Below are 19,754 nucleotides of genomic sequence, written 5' to 3' on the forward strand. Positions count from 1 at the left end.
AAATATTACGTTGAATTAGCAAAAAGATACTATGGTCCTTTTCAAATTTTGAAGACAATCAATGAGATGGCTTATCAACTCAAGTTGCCCAACCATTGGCTCATACACAATGATTTATGTGAGCCTACTTAAGCCCTACAAAGGAGAGCCACCAAGTGAACCAATTATTGAAGACCCTCCTGAAATTGAAGACCAAGAAGAGGTGCTACAACCCAAAGATATCCTTCGGCATGAAGACAAGGTACAATGACATGGTAAGATTATCCAACAGTACCTTATAAAGTTCAAAAGTTATCCTTTTGAAGATGCTAGATGGATGCACGAAATACAACTTAAGGATATTATGAACCTTGTCAATGCTTACAATGCTACATTAGAGTAAGCAAATGTACAAATTTCTTTTAAATGACCAATGTTTTTGTCTTATAAGACTAGTTCTCTTTTTATTGTGCACAAATGTGAATAGTATGAATGCTTAGAATCATGTTTGTGATGACGAGGTCTCTCAAACACCAAGTAAAATTTGTTACTCTACTTTGGAGAATGAAATGGACTAAAGAGTAGACATGCTTGCAGCAGCTATGTCTCCCAAGCACCAAATGGATTAGTCATCCATCTTGAAATATGTCATAGGGTAAAAAGGGATCATCTACCCACTAAGAAAGATTGGGAGACATGCTTGCAGCAGCTATGTCTCCCAAGCACCAAATGGATTAGTCATCCATCTTGAAATATGTCATAGGGTAAAAAGGGATCATCTACCCACTAAGAAAGATTAACTAATGACTAAGGATTTATCTCTTCTACCTCATAATTGAGGACGACTATGATTTCAAGAGAGAGGTAATGTCATAAAATCTCATATCTAACCAACCCAAATGATTCTCTCATATTAAACTGATCATTTAATGTGGGAGAATAAACGGGAACAAGGGCTAGAATATAGACATGTGCTTACAGATATCAGGGCCAATGGTAAAGGGTTTCAAATGAGAGATGGTATGTCAAAGAGCAAGGCTAACCAATGGACCTTAGAAGACCTTAGGGTTAGCTTTATTAAAGACCTCCAAAGGTTAGTGTAAAAGCCCTTTGACCTTAGGTAAGGTAGGGTTAAGCTTGAGGTGGGAACCCGACCCAAGCTTAAGCTGCTTGAGCTGCTTGTCATACTTGATGACTAAGGTGCTTGAGGTTCTTGTCGTGCTTGATGACTAAGGTGCTTGACGTGCTTGCCGATTAGGGAGCTTGAGGTGCTTGTGGGAACACTACCCAAGCTTGAGGTGCGTTGTCATGCTTGCTGACTAAGGTGCTTGGAGGTAAGATGTGCAAAAATTCAACAACTATCCCTGCAAGGAGGGGGAGTGCCCTACAAGAGGGGGGTAGAGAGAGAACAAACACACTCTCACACAAGGTAAGCTTGGTTCAAAGAAAGTATATAGGACACTTGTCAAGTTCCTCTTCATGTTTCCCTCATGGTGTGCCTAAAGCCTATTGGTTGGCCTCCCAGGGGGTCCAATGATAAATTATTTAATTTAATTAATTGTTTTAGCATTTATCAAGTCCTTTCTCTCAAAGGGGAAAGGGGAACACTTGTCCCAAGGCTACCCTTATTACTTGATATGCCCCTGCATGTGATTGGCTAGGCCTGGAGAGGTCCAATAATCTTTAATCATGAGCTACAAGGGGGGGTCGACCAAAGCAAGCTAGGGGGTTTCTTGAGGGGTATACTCTCCCATACACACTCACACACACACTCATGGTGTGAAGTGCAGAGTGCAGGAGCTCCATCTCCTTCTCCAAGCTAGTAGAGAAGTTGAGAGCCTTCACCAACACTCTTGGCTATAGAATGCAAATCCCACCAAGAGCCATGCTTCAATGCTTAAGCTTGCCATCTTCTCCATCTCCCCCATTGCTATGCTATTATGTATGCTAGCAAGAAGAGTGATGATAAATGAGGAACTAGTTCTTTTCCTACGAGGTCCTTAGCTCTTGTCATGTTTTCTAAACTCTCTCTCTTGCAAAAGTATTGTTTATGCCAAGTTAACTAAATGTTATGTTTAAGTTGCTACCATCAATTAAGTTCACCCTCTATGCTCACAAAGTAAAATTTCTACAGAAATACTTTCTCTAATTTCTGCTACTCTCAAAGTCCATAGGCCATTTACATTACAGGGAAGAAAGGAAAATATCCACCGATGCACATCCAGGATTTTGAGAGGTAGGTAAATCTTAGAGAACTACCCAAAGCAGACTTCAAAGTATGCTTCCCACAAATGGTGAGAGGGGCAGCCGAGACATGGTACTTCAACTACCTACCAGAGAAATTACCAACATACAAGTCCATGTCCAAGGCCTTTGTTCAACAATTTAAGGAAAAACGGTTTGAGGAAGAGTTGCTCAGTCAATTAGGAAAGATTAAAAAAACAAAGACCAATATCAAGCAATTCATGGAAGAGATAAAGGACCTGGCCAGACAATTATCTTTACCACCGGAGCACAAAAGTCTCAGGGCTTGGTTCCTCAACGGAACCTCCATAAAAGGGGTGTCCAAATCAGAGATTACCAACCCCACGTGCACTTTTGAGGAGCTCATTGAAAGAGCGATAAAAATGGAAAGGAACGGAGCTGAAAGACAAAAGAGAGACACTGTCTTGAATGACTCTAGAATTCAGAGATCACCAAAATTTTAGACGAAGAGCCCGCCATTAAACCTCCCAAAACCAAATTCTTAAAAAATGAGTTCAAAAGACTCAAGAAACAAGTAGAGGAGATAACAAGAGTGAGAAGCAGAATGACTACTAAAGGAGAAGTATGATGCATCCATTGTCAAGAGAGTAATCACTCAACTAATGACTGCATCAAGTGTAATTATTGTGAGCGTAGGGGGCATAAATGGGAAGAGTGCCAAGTTAGGTTATCAGGGCCAACAGTTAGAATACTGGCATCGAACGCAATACAGGAAGTCACTAGGCAAAGATCATACCCAAGGCCACCACCCAAAAGATTGAATTGTTGGAAATGTGGGAAAGAGGGACATTTTTCAAGTAAGTATACATAATACTGGCCCACCAACAACCCAACAATCCCAATGTATATCTATTGCTGCCAAAAATAACAGTTATCACTAGACCCAAGGCCATAGGATCCCCCAAAAGAGTAGCCGTTTCCTTGCTAGTCAAAGAGTGGTAGAAACCGAAACATGAGGCAGCTCAGGTAACTCGAGGTCTTCACAAAAGACTCCCCCAGTATGGCACTTCAGAGGTCAGGAAAGTCGAGAATATTACTCAGGTATCAGGTGAGATAGGCGCTAGGATTTCGGCCAAGAAATCAATACAAAAGGCTGCTCCACCAAGACAAAAAATAGGAGTACACTAGTTAAAGAATGAAGAAAATCAAGAAGTCAGTACCGAAAGGAAGCAAAAAGTGGAAGAGAAGGAAGAAAAGATTCCCTTTGGAAGAACGTTTTAAAAAGAATAACAAAATTGTCATTGAAAATGTCCAAATTGGTTCAAATTGTGCCGGTAATTGAAGAACTGTTCAAAAAGGAAGGATAGAAAACATCTTTCATAAATTAAATGAGACTCGAATCCGAGACGACCAAGCACCAACTGTGCCAGTAGCATGCAAAATCAAGAAGCACTGGGAAGTCAATGGATAAAGCAACTTTGGATGGGGGTGTTGGCGGAGTGAATATCATGTCAGAGAGGGTTAGGAAACACTTTGGTCTTAAATGCAAACCAACACCGGAAACACATTGGTCTTAAGTGCAAACCAACACCATTCATGCTAAGAATGGCATATCAAACAGAATCAGAACAACCCGTGGGAATAGTAGAGAATGTATCAATTAGGGTGGCTAATGTCAAGTTTGAAACCTCATTCTTAATTTGGAAGTGGGGGACTCATATGATGTATTGTTAGGAAGACCATGGCTCAGGCCGGTAGGAGAAATACATGATTGGAGCATAGATGAGTTAACAATGAAAATGGGCACTGGTAAGGTTATGATGTCAACATCATCCACCAGTGTTCCAAAGGGCATCCGGCCAAGAGATATATTCATCTCAAAAACCCGAGAGCTGTGGGAAAAGCTGGAAGCTAGTGGAATTGCCCTACCATGGATACCCCCTCCCACGGTAAATGCTGATTTAAAGCTGGCGGCTTAGCAAGGGATGTACCCTTGTTGCAACAACTTTTTTCCTGGCCAATGTGATTTAAACATACTAGTATGGCCAGCCGCCTCCGGCGGCCTCTCTCTCTCTCTCTCTCTCTCTCTCTCTCTCTCTCTCTCTCTCTCTCTCTCTCTCTCTCTCTCTCTCTCTCTCTCTCTCTCTCTCGTGCAGTGCTCAATGTCTAGCACCCCAAGCATCAGAAAATCCATGGAAATGGCTAGCATGCCATTGCATAGAACTTCCATTAAGGACTCAATTGAAAATCAGATATTGCATCCTTTCCTCATAACCCCTGGTAGGTGAAGGGTTTGCCTTTGAGTTGAGCCTCAAGGTAGCTTATACTTTGTAGTCCAAAGAGTGAAGTTCGATGTCCCACCAAAATCCCTCGTTGATAGCCTTGGAGATGTTCTAGAAGGCGAGTAACACACATGCGGGTTCTACCCTCAAACTCAAAGTACACTTCAATACCAAAGTAGATATCACACAAACATATTGCCTAGAACACCATGTTCATCTAAACTTAATCTATGGCAATGGAGAAACCAATGGTCCTTATCTGAAACAATCAACATAAAGCATATATAACACATCTATATGATAGAAAATTGAATAGATTCTTACTCTTTCATCTTCTATGGCTCTGTAAACCAATAGTATTTACGTGTGTGTGTGTGTGTGTGTGTGAGAGAGAGAGAGAGAGAGAGAGAGAGAGAGAGAGTGTTTACCGTTGTAGGAAAGACGAAGAGACTTTCAATAATTTTAACATCATGGAGAAAATGCTAATAGACATGTGGACATAGGAAGAAAGCCACTGCAGCAAACAAAGAGAGAAAGAGAGAGAGAGAGAGAGAGAGAGAGAGAGAGAGAGAGAGAGAGGAATGCCATTTTTGCACACGCAAGACAACGGTCTTTCATTGTCAACCTATTGCTGTGCTACTCGGGTAACAAAATCCTAGAAAAGCAAGTACATGACGAACATGTTTTCAAATGGGGCCTTGCCAGTGACGATGGCCTGCACCCGCTCTTGAGCTCCTTCACCTCACCCAAAGGCCCACCTGTGATGCGCTAGACTTCCACGACACCCATGAGGATGACCTGGCAAGCCCAGATGGCTAGAATGCTCTGCGCGTGTACCAGGCTCGGAGTCCAACCCACCTTCAGTGAGGATTTGGGAGTCGGCCTTGAACCACACAGACTCGCCAAACTTTACGCCGTTCTTGGCCAATGGCTCCGGCGTGACGCAGCCCAGGGTGGCCAGCATGGCCGACTTGGCATGGATGACCTCCAAGTTCTTGGTGAAGGGGTCGGCAGACAACCCGGTGGTGTTCCAGCCGTAGTCATCGGGGAACTCACCCGTGAGGTAGGATGAGGGTGAGCCAGAGAAGGGGCCCAAGTACAAAGAGAAGTCAACGCCGTACCTACAATACCCATCATCGTTACACTCAGCCACAGCTTGTCAGCAGCTAGAGTCCTATTGTCCGCTGCTTTAAATCACGAAGAAAGTCCCTGTCCCAATCTATCTTAACTCTTACTCTCTATGCGCCTCTTGACACCATTTCTTGGGATGCGAGCATTGGGATCTAGGCTTCGAGTAAGAAGCCTGCAAATCAAGGGTCATAGTGCACAAGCCTGCAACTCAAGGGGTAGAGACGAGGGAGCCTGCGAGTGTGTGCAGCAAGGTGGCAAGGCACCTGGACCAAAGCGCCAAGAAAAGGAGACATGGTGCCAACTTGGCAGCCAGTTGGCCATGCTAGCATGAGGAAAAGAAGAAGGGAGTGGAAATGAAGCCACGTGTAGGCCTAGTTCTGTCTTTTTGGCCTGCCCAAAGGGCAAAGGCTATGCGATGCAATGTCTTTTTGCTAACTAAATTATTTTTTATTTATTTTGTTCATTTTGTGGATTTATATCAAGAACCAGTATGTGGCATGATTAAAGTGGTTGGAAATGTGACCACTCTCCGCACAAGATGGGTATCCTAGGAGGTTGGTAGAGGTAGGGATAAGGATTGGCCATGTGTAGACCATCTACTGGCTTATCGTTTGTGGAGGGAGTGATAAGACTTCTAGGGTTGTGAGTCTCATCATTAAGTTTTCTTTACGGCTTCAAGTTGTTGGCTCCCAAGCTTATGCCGGGTAGAGGTAGGCGGGAAGCTTCTCTGTGCACGAGTCCTCCACGATGGGGCTGCACTGCATGGAGGTTGCCATCGCCATAGCCTGGGTTGCATGCTTCTCTTTCCCGTCCGTCTATTGCAGCTGCCACACTGTCGACACAGCCTGGGTTGCACGCACACTGTTTGCTTCTCGTCTACTACAGCTACCACACTGTCGGCCGTCTCTTGCAGCCTCTACTGCCGCACTGTCCGTCTCTTGCAATTGCGGCACTGCATATTCCGCCTGCTCTCACTCATGCCATTAGTAGGTCAGCGCATCAGCAAACGCAGTCGTCATGGTTTGCACTCAGCTACAGAGGCCCGTATTATGAGGTATCAGGTATGATTCAATTGCTTGCTGCGTTTTGTTTCGAGTGTGCATTTGAACCTGCTTTGCTGTCCTAATCATGATGTTGCAGGTGAGATCAAAGTCGACGTTGCAAACGTTGTCGGTTATTGGATTGAACTACAGTGGAGAGTAGACAATAGATCAGCTAGAGAGTATGGTAGAAAAGGCAATGACAACCTACAGGTGTTGGCTGCAGCTAGAGGGAGACAGAACGGGTACTGAGGTTCGGCTTTGCAGTTAGGCTATTGAGGCATTTTCTTAGGGTTTCACATCCTACAGGTTTGTTGTTTTCGTCATGCTGTTGAGTCGGAGTCTTGTCATGCTGCTTGTTGTTTCTTGTTATGAAAGGGCCTGGGGAACTGAACATGCTAATCTCCACCCAATCATGCCCTATATAGGACCTTGGCCTACTAAATATAAGGACCCCCTTGACTACATGTCCATCCTGGCCCTTGGCTGTGACTGGTCCTATCCTTGTCCTGACATTACTCCCCCCTTGGAGAAGCGTTTTCATCCTCAAAAACACAAGTGATGTAATCTTCATAAGAACACTAATGTTTTCTACCGTAACCTCTCTCATGGATCCAACAGTTCATTTGAGCGGAACCCGGTTCAGTAGGAGGTTCAATGAAACCAATAGTAACATCTTGATTTTCTACATTGTTGTCCATTTGTAACCATCTGATGGTATCGATTCATATCCAAACATAGTGTGTAGACTCCATTTACAACACTCATGAGCGTGGTAAACGAGTTTATCACAAAAATATGTACCAAAAAGAGTACCTCTTGTCACTTTCCATGAAAGTAACTTGCTGACATAACTCATCAGCCAAGTTTAAGTCATTGACTTGTTCCCAGTTTTCATCATCAGTAAACAACCCCACCCTAACGAGTGTTCAGGGTTGAGAACCTGAATTAGACATGAAGAGACTACACCTAGTCGCAAACATGTTTTAACTTATAGTAAGCAGACTCTAAGTAAAGCAAGAAATGGTTACTAATTGGATTGCTTGGTGCTAACGTACGCACTAGCATATCCTTTAGCATAAGATTACACTTTGTAATCTACATATCCCCTTGAATAACCGACAATACTGAGGTGTGTTTCCCCCACGGTTTACAGACAGTCTTTCCAGATGGCCGGTAAATGGGGATCACAATATCATACCACATTGCTGAGGAATCAACAATTGGCTGAATAACCATAGTGGTGAACTTTGAGAGATCCACAAGCACCCAAACCGAGCCATAACCTCTATTGGTGATTGGTAGACCAAAAAGTAAACTCATTGAGATACTGCACATAGAGTGCAAAATGCTTCGTAAGCCACAACTTGAGGAATATGCATGCCGTTCCAAATCAGCCTTTGCTAAACTAGGACCCATAACACCTAGTGTGCATGCATTTAGCAAAAAACCGATCTGAACCTGTATATCCGTGATAACTCTTGCCAATATTTATGGCAAATGTGATGCGTCTAGCACACATTTAAAGGAATGTAAATAGTTCTAAAAAGAAACTAAATACTTTCAATTGCAATCTTTTGCAAGCTTTGCTGAAACGTCTGAACCATAATAGTAGGTGAAACATTGATTACTTCTAGGTACAACAATGAAACTTTTTCATTAACAACTTAGAGCCTTGCTATATGTATAAACAACCATCTGTAATGTTGTTTAGTAGTACTTGTACGTGAACAAGTCATGATAAGTATCCATCAATTTTTGGCCATTGAAATTGCTCCTGATACGTCGTGCTAAAAATGGTCTAGAAAACAAAACCAGCACCTAGGGACTTTGTCGTGACACATAATTGAAATAATGGCGCCCGTGTCAGTCTAGAGACGAATATTCTCCTCATGTGGAATATGTCTCATGTAAGGATGTGTGGAAAAGAACATCCTTCAAGTACAAGATGTACTTATGCGTGGAGGTAACTCTAAATACTCTACGACAAGAGTGAGAGGGACCCTCATTCATTGCTCCACACTGGCTAAACTGAACTCCTTGAGTCCCGACCATGTTGTATCCCATGTGACAACATGTGCCAAATCGAGTCCTACAAGTAGATTAGTAACAACATAATGTATATTGAACACTACATCCCAAAATACTTGTTTTGACATGCGCTTGGCATAGCCTTGAAATATTCAAGCATATTTAAACAACTTGAAAAACCAAGCAATGCATACTAAAACTGGAATAACACCAAATCAATAGATGCGTACCTGGAGATTGAACTGAATGTTCACTTACCCATATTCAAATACAGAGGAACACGTCGTCCACGTGTGAAAAAACAAGCAACATTGCACTAGAAATCATGGGTGTTGCCTTCGCAATCCAAACCCGTTGGGTAGAAGTGATGTAGTCAAACGCCTTGGTAAGACCCTTTGTAGAACTGCGCAACTAGCACGTAACGGTAAGCAACCTAGTTAACCGTGTACAGAATGATGAGAATCAACTTAAAAAGTTGAATTTTTCCGCTACTCGCTACTACGTGGTAGATTATGGAATTCTTTCCTGGAAAGTATAATGGCAAAGATCAAACTGTGATCCTCCATAAGATGATTTAGTAAGCACCCGCGGGATTGTACCCCAAAACTGGGATGCCATAGACACTCGTAGTGCTATAGACAGAGCAAGAAAGCCACACAAGTGAGATGCCTAGCTCGTATCAACAACCATGATGTCTCAACTGTTTGCTGACTCTAGACCCCATGGTATAGATCAGCTCATGTAAGTGCAAGAGTATCGATAACTCAACTTGATCGTTGCACTAGAAACATATAGTGCAAAAATGACACCCTAGACATCACCTACTGACAAGACTCTTACTTGTCCAGTAATATCGATGTGTACTTCCCTGGGTAGAGCTGTTCGATCATAAAAAAATCACCCAAGAATGGCAGTAGTTAGGTCTTACCCTTGGCCTAACCATGCTCTTAGCCAATGTAGCTCATAGCCATGATGCAAATTAGTATTCCATGGACAAACCGATGAATACTAATTTGAGTAGCATCTTAGTCACATGTTAGCTGAGAGGTAGAGCACCTTGGCTCACGCTGACTCACGACAAAAACATGCATCAAAACGTTTCGTAGATGATTTTCATTGTTCTCGTAAAGAGAGAGAGAGAGAGAGAGAGAGAGAGAGAGAGAGAGAGAGAGAGAGAGAGAGAGAGAGAAAGAGAGAGAGAGAGAGAGAGAGAGAGAGAGAGAGAGAGAGAGAGAGAGAGAACCATGCATCCCTCCTCGAGAAAGGTAATAGAAAAACAGAAAACTCATTCCGATGCATCTACCATGCAGGGGTCATGATTGTATGAGGACGACTTAGCATTGGCACTTTGTCCGTAAAGTAATTCCTAGAGGTAGGTTCCTTTTAGTGTTGTTGTGTGTTGATAGCAACCAACAATCATATTAAACAATCCCTTTGTTAGTTTAATATCCATGACAAAGTTGCAAGTGTGATAGCGGAAGCGTAATTAATGATGCAGTTTCATTGAATCCACCTAAGTAGCATGCCTTGCATCCAGTATGGTAAACCCTTGCCGAGAGTGCAGGGCTCAACCGTGAGAACCAAAACCATGAGTGCCTTGCACGGTTTAGACTGATAGGGATTCTGTGAGCTGATATTCCCTATTTTTCCAGTTCCCCGAAGCCTTGCTGCATATGAAATTTCCAAAGCACTTTGCTTTGCACCATGCGAGTAATTGCCAAGTAAAGTTTAGACAGGAAAAAACAAGAAAACTTAAACTTGGCTAACTTGGACGTTGTTGTAACCAGTTGGCCCGATATTCTGTGCAAGAAAACTTGCTTAAAAATGGCGCATAGCCCTAGCCATATCTGCTACACAAGTGGGAGTTTTCGTATGTACAGATACGTCCCTTGTATCATATACGCCCGTCTGTCACGTAATGAAATAACCTGCAAGCATCTTGTCAAGTCCGTCCCAAGTTTGTATGCTCATAGCATAGACCGAATGTGGGGAGGCGCAATCCAAGATGCATAAATAGAAGCCTTGCTTTACATAAGTTCATCAAATGGATGAGACAAGAATGTAACTTCAGTGCTCATAACTAACAAATGCTCTTGGTGATACACACCTGTCCGAGCAGGAAAAGTTTGACCTTGTCAAAATTTCATAGGAACCGGCCTTGCCAAATTTTGCTATTGATGGAGAATTATAACATTTCCTGATAATGAGAAAGATACGGCTTGTTCAAAGCAACCTTTGCTTGACAAGTTGGCATTGTGAAAATGCATATGGTGGTCAACATTATATTCAGCTCCTAGCTCTGGATGTTAATGTTTTTTCCTCGATGCTTCATGTACCTATATTGCCTGCTCCCTAGCAAGGTGCCATAGTTTGGAAATGAGTATGCCTCCCATGCATGGAGCCGTGCTCCCAGAAATCATGCTTTCCTCCGTCTCAAGTTAGCACAATGAGGAGGGAGCCAAAAATAAACAGCCGACGTAAAACACCAGTCGGTTTATTGGAGTGTCAATATAGGGAGCCTTGCTCCTGTAATGTGTCTTATGGTAAACAATTGCTTAAAATTGTATTTACCGGTCGGGCTTGTCGAAGGCTATAAGCAAATAGTTCATAGGCTCTGTCTAGCTTGCCATGGTTGCCAAGCAAGCTTGCCTATAAACATTGACTAAGAGTCATCGGATGCCTTGCAAAATCGATCGACGTTCCCTAGTTATGCCTTGCATTAGATTAACAATCCATGTCTGATTGAGAAGCCTTGCTTCTGTAGAATCATGGCGTACATCTTTCATCCCTTATCGCACATCTGTGTCTGCGTCCTTGCATGTCTTGGAGTCCTGTTGCAATCCCGCCCTGGATAGAGTCCGCGAGATCGAGAGATTTCAAGAGATGTTTTTGCAACATACATAGGGATTTTATACACCTTCAACTTGTAAATTTCTACACATGACAAGTGCAGAAATTCGCCACATGAGCCAACGGACGTGACCATGAGACGTTGAATGTCCATGGGTTGAGGGGAAACTACCGATACTCCTTGCTCGTGTGGCAACACCCCTAGGTGGGGTGTGTGGCCCAACTTAGGGCACGAAAAAGAAAAAAATAATATTTATGAAAACAATTACCTGCATAGGAGGCCACTGCCTGCGCCATCCTTGAGGAGGATATGGCGCTCGACTCGGGTGGAATTTGGCCACGTTGCAGAACCGGTTTTCATGCTGTGATGCCTTGCGCTCCCAACGAGCCCAAGCAGAGCCAGTTTTGAGCAGATGCAAAGCGTTTCTCTTCTCAGCTTAGAGCCGCTGCACACAAGCAAGAGCTTCAATGCTTCTCTTCCCGGCTTAGAGCCGCTGCACACGAGCAAGGACTTCGGCTTCTCCTTCCTCCCCAACTTGGGACAGCAGCACACAGTTTTGCCTTGCTTGTGTTTTGCATGCGACATGCAAACTTGCTTCGAGAGCAAGATCGAGAGAGAGTCCCTAGGCTGAGCGTCCATGAAATGAGAGAGAGATAGAAAGAGAGAGAGAGAGAGAGAGAGAGAGAGAGAGAGAGAGAGAGAGAGAGAGAGAGAGAGAGAGAGAGAGAGAGAGAGAGAGAGAGAGAGAGAGAGAGAGAGAACATGCCAAGCCATGCAACCTATTTCCCCCCTTCCTCCATAGCCCTCTCCTCCCCTGAGCTCTGATACCAGTGAAAGGTCCTGGGGAATTGAACATGCTAATCTCCACCCAACCATGCCCTATATAAGCCCTTGTCCTGCTAAATATAGGGACCCCCTCGACTACATGTCCATCCTGGCCCTTGGCCATGACTGGTCCTACCCTTGTCCTAACATGTTATATGGAATGTCATCTGCAGTTTATTTGAGTAGACGCGCAGCTAATTAGCACTGATGTTCATGATATTTGCAGGCCGTTCGGAGTTTATAGACAGGCATTGCTTCTCGTATGTGCCGGGCTCAGGTGGGATGTGGTCATTGTAGCTCGAGATGAGTCAAGTGTCTATGAGAGTAACTGTTGCAAACTCAGCGGAGCTCCTATACTTCATCCAGATTGCAAATGTCATGCTGGTGTATCACATAGTTGAGAATGAGCAGCATAATGGTTGCTTTTGTGTATACTTGTCGATGTGGGATAGGGTCGGTTTAAATTTAAGATTGTTCTCAAGTTTTATCTTTAGTGCTTAGGATTTTTGTTATGCTTTACAAGTGCAACTAAACAAATCAAGCTTGTATTCTTGTTCTTTTTTCACGACGGGAAAATTGCAATGATGTCTCATTTGCTGCCGGGACATCTTGAGATGTTTCAGATAGAAATAGAGAAGACTAAGCAGGCTTTAGATACGGATGGGATTTGGTATACAAGATAAGCTATGATGATGAACACATGCCAATTATGGATACATGCCATTATTTGGTTATTTTCTCTGAGCTTATGGCTTAAAAAAGGTTCGAATTTTTCTAAGCAGTCAAAGAAAATTCTTCATGCATAAGATCTAATGATTTTTGTTGTGTTAATGCAATGACTAATGTATCACTTTGGAACCTTGCGGGCAGTTTTAAAGACCGCATCGATGTAATTTTTTTCTCTTTCTAGCTTTGGGCCACGTAAATAGTTATAATAGAAAAATATTCAAAACTAATTTTGGCTTTTGAATGTTTTTCATTCAAATTTTCCTTTTTTTAAAGAAATATTATGATGGTGTAAAGATGTTGGTAGATAATATTTCAAAAATTTGAAAATGCATATTATGTTGATTTCACTCTTTTTGGATCAATGGTTACCTTGATTAAGACTAGTGTGATAGAAAAAATTCTTTAATGATAATTAGATTTCCAAAAAAAAAGATATTAAGTGATTAAACTATTTTGATTCATATATAATAGCTTAATAATTGCTTATATAATTAAAATTTGAGTTTTCAATTTTCCAATATTTTCAAGTTGAAAAAAAGTATTTTTTTAAAAATGTAATCATGGAAAAGAAACGTAAAGTGATTTTTGCCGCTTCTTTCCTTGATAATTTTATACTAATCATGAAAAAGAAACGTGAAGTTATTTTTGGCTCTTCTTTTCTTGATAATTGTATACTACTTACTCTTATTATCACTACTCTTTACTAAAGTTGTCCATGTTGAACGTGAGACATTTAATCTCCTCATCATAAAAAGATACAACCTTTATCTATTCTCTCCCTCCTTCTCCTATATAACAAGTACTCTTATGTACAACGACTGTGCTATTCTACAAGCTCTAAGTTTCTCTGCTAAAAGCTTTGTGTTTAAGTAAGGTTGCTTTCACCTACCTCAATGGATATTCCTATGGATGGTTAGTATATGCATTTGTTTCATTGTTTTATGAGCTGTGATGAGCATATGACTTAGAGCATCAACATGAGCAATTTTATGTAGATGTAAACTTCGATGATTTTTCATTGGGTGTGCCACTGGACTTAGAATCACCTACAGTGACTAACAAAAACCTTGGTAGTCAGAACAATCCAGCTGTTGTCGTGTCACCTTTAGCTTGAAACAAAAATCAGTAATCCGAATCTCCGCTTGGCAAGAAACTCAGCCCTAGAGGAAAACTCAACAAGGCTTCATCTTTAGCTATAAAAAAGGCTTTGATTTCTGTTAGAGGTAAAATTCACAGCTTGTTTATATGATTAGACTTTACTCCCTTACTTATCTAATGCTTTTTGTTAGGTAAAGCTTCTATATGCTTGGCAGATTCCTCATTCTCATCCTCTTTGATTAAGAACACTTCAGAAGGGAAAGAGGAGCTTAATGCTGAATCTTTCAACTCACAATTGACCATAACCCCTGCTTTGAGAAATTTGGCAATTTTTGAATTGTCTGAGACTGCAAATTTTAGGTTTTCTCTAGAAGGAAATGTCCTATGTAAGTACGACACTTACAAAATTCCCAACTCTAACTATGGTAGATATCTACGCGCTAATCTTCTTGACAGGGAATCTTGCCATACCGTAACCTTTGTTGTGACTGAGGTCTATCTTTCAGAGTTTACTGAGGCCTTTGCTATCAATGACTTTGTTCACCTTGAGGGTGCATGTGTGAAAAGGGCTGTTGCCAAGGACGGTGGAACTTGCTTGTGGGGTTTTTATGCAGATGCCATGACTTTGGTTGTCAAAGCTGAGACTTTTGACTGTTGTCTTCATCTTTATCTTGAGCAAAAAATCAAAGAGTTGCTCTCTCAAAGCGCAAGTGCTGTTGAATTTGTTTCAACAGTTGCTTTTATTGTTGTCAAAATAGAGAATGCTGTTAGAAGCGATGGCACTCCTAGCTTTCGTTTGACTGTGGCGGATGGACTTCAACAAGCGACCGAGCTAGTGTGAGTGTTGACTAAGCTTTTGTGCAACAAAAATGTATCTTTGCTCATGTTTGTATGTTGATGGCAGCTTCTGTTTGTCCCAACATGACGGCTTGACTATCAGCTTATGGTGAACAAAGTGAAAGAAATTGGATACTACTCATGTGTTGCTCATAACATCAATGTCTTCAAGCACCTGTCAAACACCCTTAGTGTTGTTGACTCTACTATCTTGTGTTCGCTTCCTCTCTCTTTGGCTGCTATCTTCTAAGAATACTTGCTAAAGCAAGTCTCAAACTTAGGCTTTGGGAAGAAGGTAATTGTTGTGTGTGCATATATTAATCAAGAATGCATTTATGTTCACTTCATGGTCATTGTTGAATTCGTAGGTGTTCGGAACGCTGGAGATTGTGAGTGTGAATAGCTTGGATGTTGAGTATTCATGTCGTATGTGCCAAGATCTAAATGTGAGTTGGAAAGCTAGCAACCCATTTTGCTACTCTTGTGGCAGACAATCTACAATCACTAAGCAGCCCGTGTTGCCCACTAAATTATATCCCCAAGACGGAGAGCCTGTTTCTGTTATTTTGCAAGGAGCTGTAGTTGATTCTGTTCTTGGATTTTCTCGTCCGTTCTTGCATCTCTTTGATCAAAGCTTGGTAGAGTTAAATCTTCACTCTTGAACTTCAAAAAGGCTGGCTGGTTCACTATTGACAAGGCTGGACAGGTTACTGCATTCAAAGGCACGTAGTTTGTCTCCTTGATATCAAGGTTTTACTTTTTGGGGCTATGGCATATGATCTCATTTTTCATGCAGATGGTAGAAATCTATACGTTGATCCCATATTTACTTGTAATTTTCCAGAGAACAAAGATGTTTTGCTAAGTTTGCTACATGTTTTTCACTTGGCCCTCTCTTTGCAATGTCTTGAATCCAAACTTGTGGATGAAATTCTAGAACAAATAGCATTAAAAAATGATGAAATTCTAAAAATTTGGGTTGACCCTTGGATTGTAGATGTACAATCATCTTATTTTAATTAAAAAGAATTTTTTACGTCGCTTTTAGGTAGTCGACATTCATCGATGATGCTAAGTGTGCACTTGGTGAGTGTGGTTTGCAAGATGTTCTTTGCAATGTGCAACTCTACTTTTACCAAGGTGACGTTTTGAGTGAAGTCCTTTCTTTCGATGCATGTGATTGTGCATCTTCATCCACTTGTCCAACTCTTGCTATGTTGAACTTACATGGCTGTTTTCTATGGTATCCTTGTGAAGATCAGCCACCCAAACGTAGGCATTGTATATAGAGTAAAGAAGCTACCTTGTGTCTAACAACACTTGTCGAAACTCATGATGTTGCTGTCCAAAAAATTGCCTCTATGTTTTTGCAACTATTTCCAAGCTCCTTTAGTGTCAAACAAGTCAAGACTAAAATTTACAACATGTCCAAATCATCGCGAATTCAGCAAAGAAGGTCTACTGTTTCATCTAGTAGAACTCTTCTGTATGTCAAGACGATTGAGGATATCCCTGCTTTCGCTTGTGCCTCGTGTGGTTCTCTCATGTTTTGTCATAGTTTGCATAGCAGGTCAAAGGTGGAATTTTTGCTTCTCAAGAAAATAAAATCAATGGTCATTGGTGAAAAGAAAGGGTTATAAGTGTGTTACCCGTGCAAGACTGCGTTGAAGAAACAAGAAGAACCATCATTTTGTTCTAAAAGAGAGGTTCATTTCAATAGCAAAATACCTACCGTAGGAAAATTGAATTTAGTAGAGAGTCGTCTTGTATCCTTGCGCATACCATTTGCACAAATTCAAGAACTAAACTTTGAAGGTCAATTTGGTTTGCGTGGAAGCATTGTGAATGTAATGGCAGATCTGTCACGAGTTCAAAGGGTATAGCCACGTTTTTCTGATGATCAAGCTTATATCCTTGTAGAGATTAAACGTAAGCTTGAATATGATCATGCTTATTTGAGTGGCATTGTGCATCCAACTGTGTTCTTCAGGCTTTGGTCGACCTTTTGGCCACTCCATTGTACATTGATCATGGTGTTACAATTGATATGTCTTGGTCATCTTCTTTCATACTCCATGCTGATCTTGGTTGTAGTCCACACCAAGAAGATGTTGAAGATGAGAGTAATCCTACGCATACTTTGGTGCATGGTATCTACTCTGCACAACAAGTTGTGGACCATAATTCACAAGTTGCAAGTATAGCCCCTTGTGAGGGATTTAGTCAGTTAAGCATTTTCAATGATGATTCTTGTGAGGAGTTCTCATTCCCAACATTGTTTTGTGGTCAAAGAAGAAAGTATCATATGTTGGCAAAGACAAAATCTCAAAAAGTAGCACAATGGGAGCTTAAGAATGTGGATAGACGATTTGCAAGCAACATTGAAAATCTTTTCTTCAAAACAATGAAAATTATTATTGCAAAAGTCCTTGGTTCCATTTGGGTACGTCTACGTAATGGAAATTGCGCGGTAGACAATTGCAAGCAAAAGATATTCAAGCGAGCACTAGCATTGAACAACTACTTTTGTCTGATCTAGGCTATCATGACTTCCGATCACTGTGAACATCAACCGATTACAAGGTGAAACTTAAGTGAAATGTGTTTGCAATGATGTCAATGAGGCCAGCCAACTTTCTTTGTTACATTTTCATGTGCGGAGCAAAGATGGAACCCTTTGAGAGATTGTTTGTGCAGATTAAATCCGCATATAAAAGAGTCAGACTACCCAAACAAAGCTTCATTCATTCGTGCACTTGTCCGATGCGATCCTGTCACAACAGCTCGATACTATGTGCATAGGTTTCAAGCCATGAAGCAGGAGTTGAAGCGCAACAATGCCATCCTTGGTGAATTAGTAGATTACTTTTTTGTGACTGAATTTCAAAATAGAGGGAGTCAACATGATCATGGATTGCTTTGGGTAAAAAATGCACCTCTCTTTGGTAGTGCACCAGATAATGACACAATACGTTTTGTTGACACACATATCACTACTGACATGAATGTATTAGATGAGTCTCTTAGAGGCGTACAAACTCACTTTCATCGCAAAACATGTAAAAAAGAAAAAGCATTGTGTCGCTTTGGTTTCCCATGCCCTCCCTCTCAAGAAACATTGGTGCTATATCCACCCACATTATCTCAAACAGAGAAAGAAACACTCTTGGCCAACAAAAAATGCATTGACGATTGATTGCTTACTCTTGGACATGATTCAACTGCATCATATGATGAATGGTTGACCTCTTTGGGTATGACTGAACAAGTATACAACCAATCCCTTTCTATAACCATCACAGAGCCAACACTGCTCTTGAAAAGAGATCCAAAGGACATTTACACAAACAACTTCAACAAAGAGCTCTATCTTCTATGGGATGCAAACATTGACATTCAATTTATTTTCAATGGCCATGGCGCTGCTGCATATTGCACATCATATATGACTAAGAATGACTCAACCGCAAGCAAAACCATCACGAACATACTACAAGATTGTTAGTAGCGGCTAACACAGGCTACACCAAATATGCACAAAGCTGTAGATGTGCTATAGTGCACAACATTTCCTTTTCATTGTATAGGGCCTTGGGCTCATGTAGGAGTTCCAAAGTTGTATGAGTCTAAGCTAGAGAGGTCAACTTTATCCCATAGTTGAAGGGTTTGAGGCCCAAAGCTATAAAATAGCCCTATGCTTACTGAGTAGTCATTCTTGGGTGAGTTCTCCTCTTTGTAGAGTGGATGGTCATGAGGATCATGGGCTTTCCATGCCCATGTAGCTCTTGATTTCTAATAATCAATTACACTTTCTTTCTTATTAGTCTTCTTTGTTTGATTGTGTGGAGTGAGATTGTATTAGTGTGATGGTAGATCTCCTAATCCCTTTTTTGAGTTAATCTATTCTATCCACACCATTGGTCATGGTGTGTGAGGGCTGTGACTTCCTTCTCTTCATCTCTCTACAAGGTGCAGTTAGTGTGTGTGCATACGTAGTCACATTGAGGGGTTGCCGGAATGGACACACTAATGCGAAGTAGGTATGTTAATTGCATGCTTGTGTAGTTGTGATTAAGAGTTGTGAATAAGAGTGATTGATGTGAGAGGTTAATTTCAATCACATGATTGTGTGCAAGTGATTAGTAATTAGGAATGTGTTGTCGATTAGAGGAAGTCATTTTCATGGCTTCTCTCTATGATGAGTAGAAGGATCCCTTGAATACTCTATGTCTATACATCTTAGGCTTGTGCTTCCATTCCCTAGCCGGGTTACCGATCCACGATTTGACAATTTTGTGGGTTGCGATTAGGTCGTGCTACAACGCCTCCCAACATTTGGCACCATTGTGGGGACCGATAACCTAAGCTAGTGAGTTTAGGATGTGTAGAATAGAGTAATTTCACTACTAATTTTGTTGATTTTTGAGTGTATGTAACTCATTTTTTGGTTTAATTTGATGATGTTGTGCAAGAAATTGATGTTAATGTTGAGTTATGAATACCCCAAACCCCCAATTTCACTAATTTCATGCTAACCTTGGCTAATTCTCTTCTTTCCATGCTAATTTCTACTAATTTTGACTAACCTTGCTAACCTAACCACTAACATTTGAAGTGTAAAGTATGTGAAATCCCCTTGTAAGAGGTGGAATCATCACTCTACTCAAGTTAATTGTACCAATTTATGTCTAATTTGATGATTTGAGTGTGTGATTTTTTTACCTACAAATGGTCAATTTTGGAAAC

At 41.3% G+C, this 19,754-nt stretch overlaps 1 protein-coding gene and 1 pseudogene across 1 annotated transcript; one reads left to right on the forward strand and one right to left on the reverse strand.

Moving 5' to 3' along the window:
* Positions 1 to 5,208: 5,208 nt before the first annotated feature.
* On the reverse strand, positions 5,209 to 5,890 carry LOC147418555 (chlorophyll a-b binding protein type 1 member F3, chloroplastic-like). The gene is made up of 3 exons (XM_086507119.1): positions 5,861 to 5,890; positions 5,702 to 5,769; positions 5,209 to 5,587 (listed from the first exon to the last, which is right to left on the reverse strand). The coding sequence occupies exons 1-3, from the start codon at positions 5,888 to 5,890 to the stop codon at positions 5,209 to 5,211; spliced, it is 477 nt and encodes a 158-aa protein (XP_086363245.1).
* Positions 5,891 to 15,114: 9,224 nt separating this feature from the next.
* Positions 15,115 to 15,738, forward strand: LOC147418556 (uncharacterized; annotated as a pseudogene).
* The last annotated feature ends 4,016 nt before the right edge of the window (positions 15,739 to 19,754 follow it).

Source organism: Adiantum capillus-veneris, chromosome 30, assembly GCF_014529385.1.
Source record: "Adiantum capillus-veneris isolate H3 chromosome 30, ASM1452938v2, whole genome shotgun sequence".
NCBI lineage: Eukaryota > Viridiplantae > Streptophyta > Polypodiopsida > Polypodiales > Pteridaceae > Adiantum > Adiantum capillus-veneris.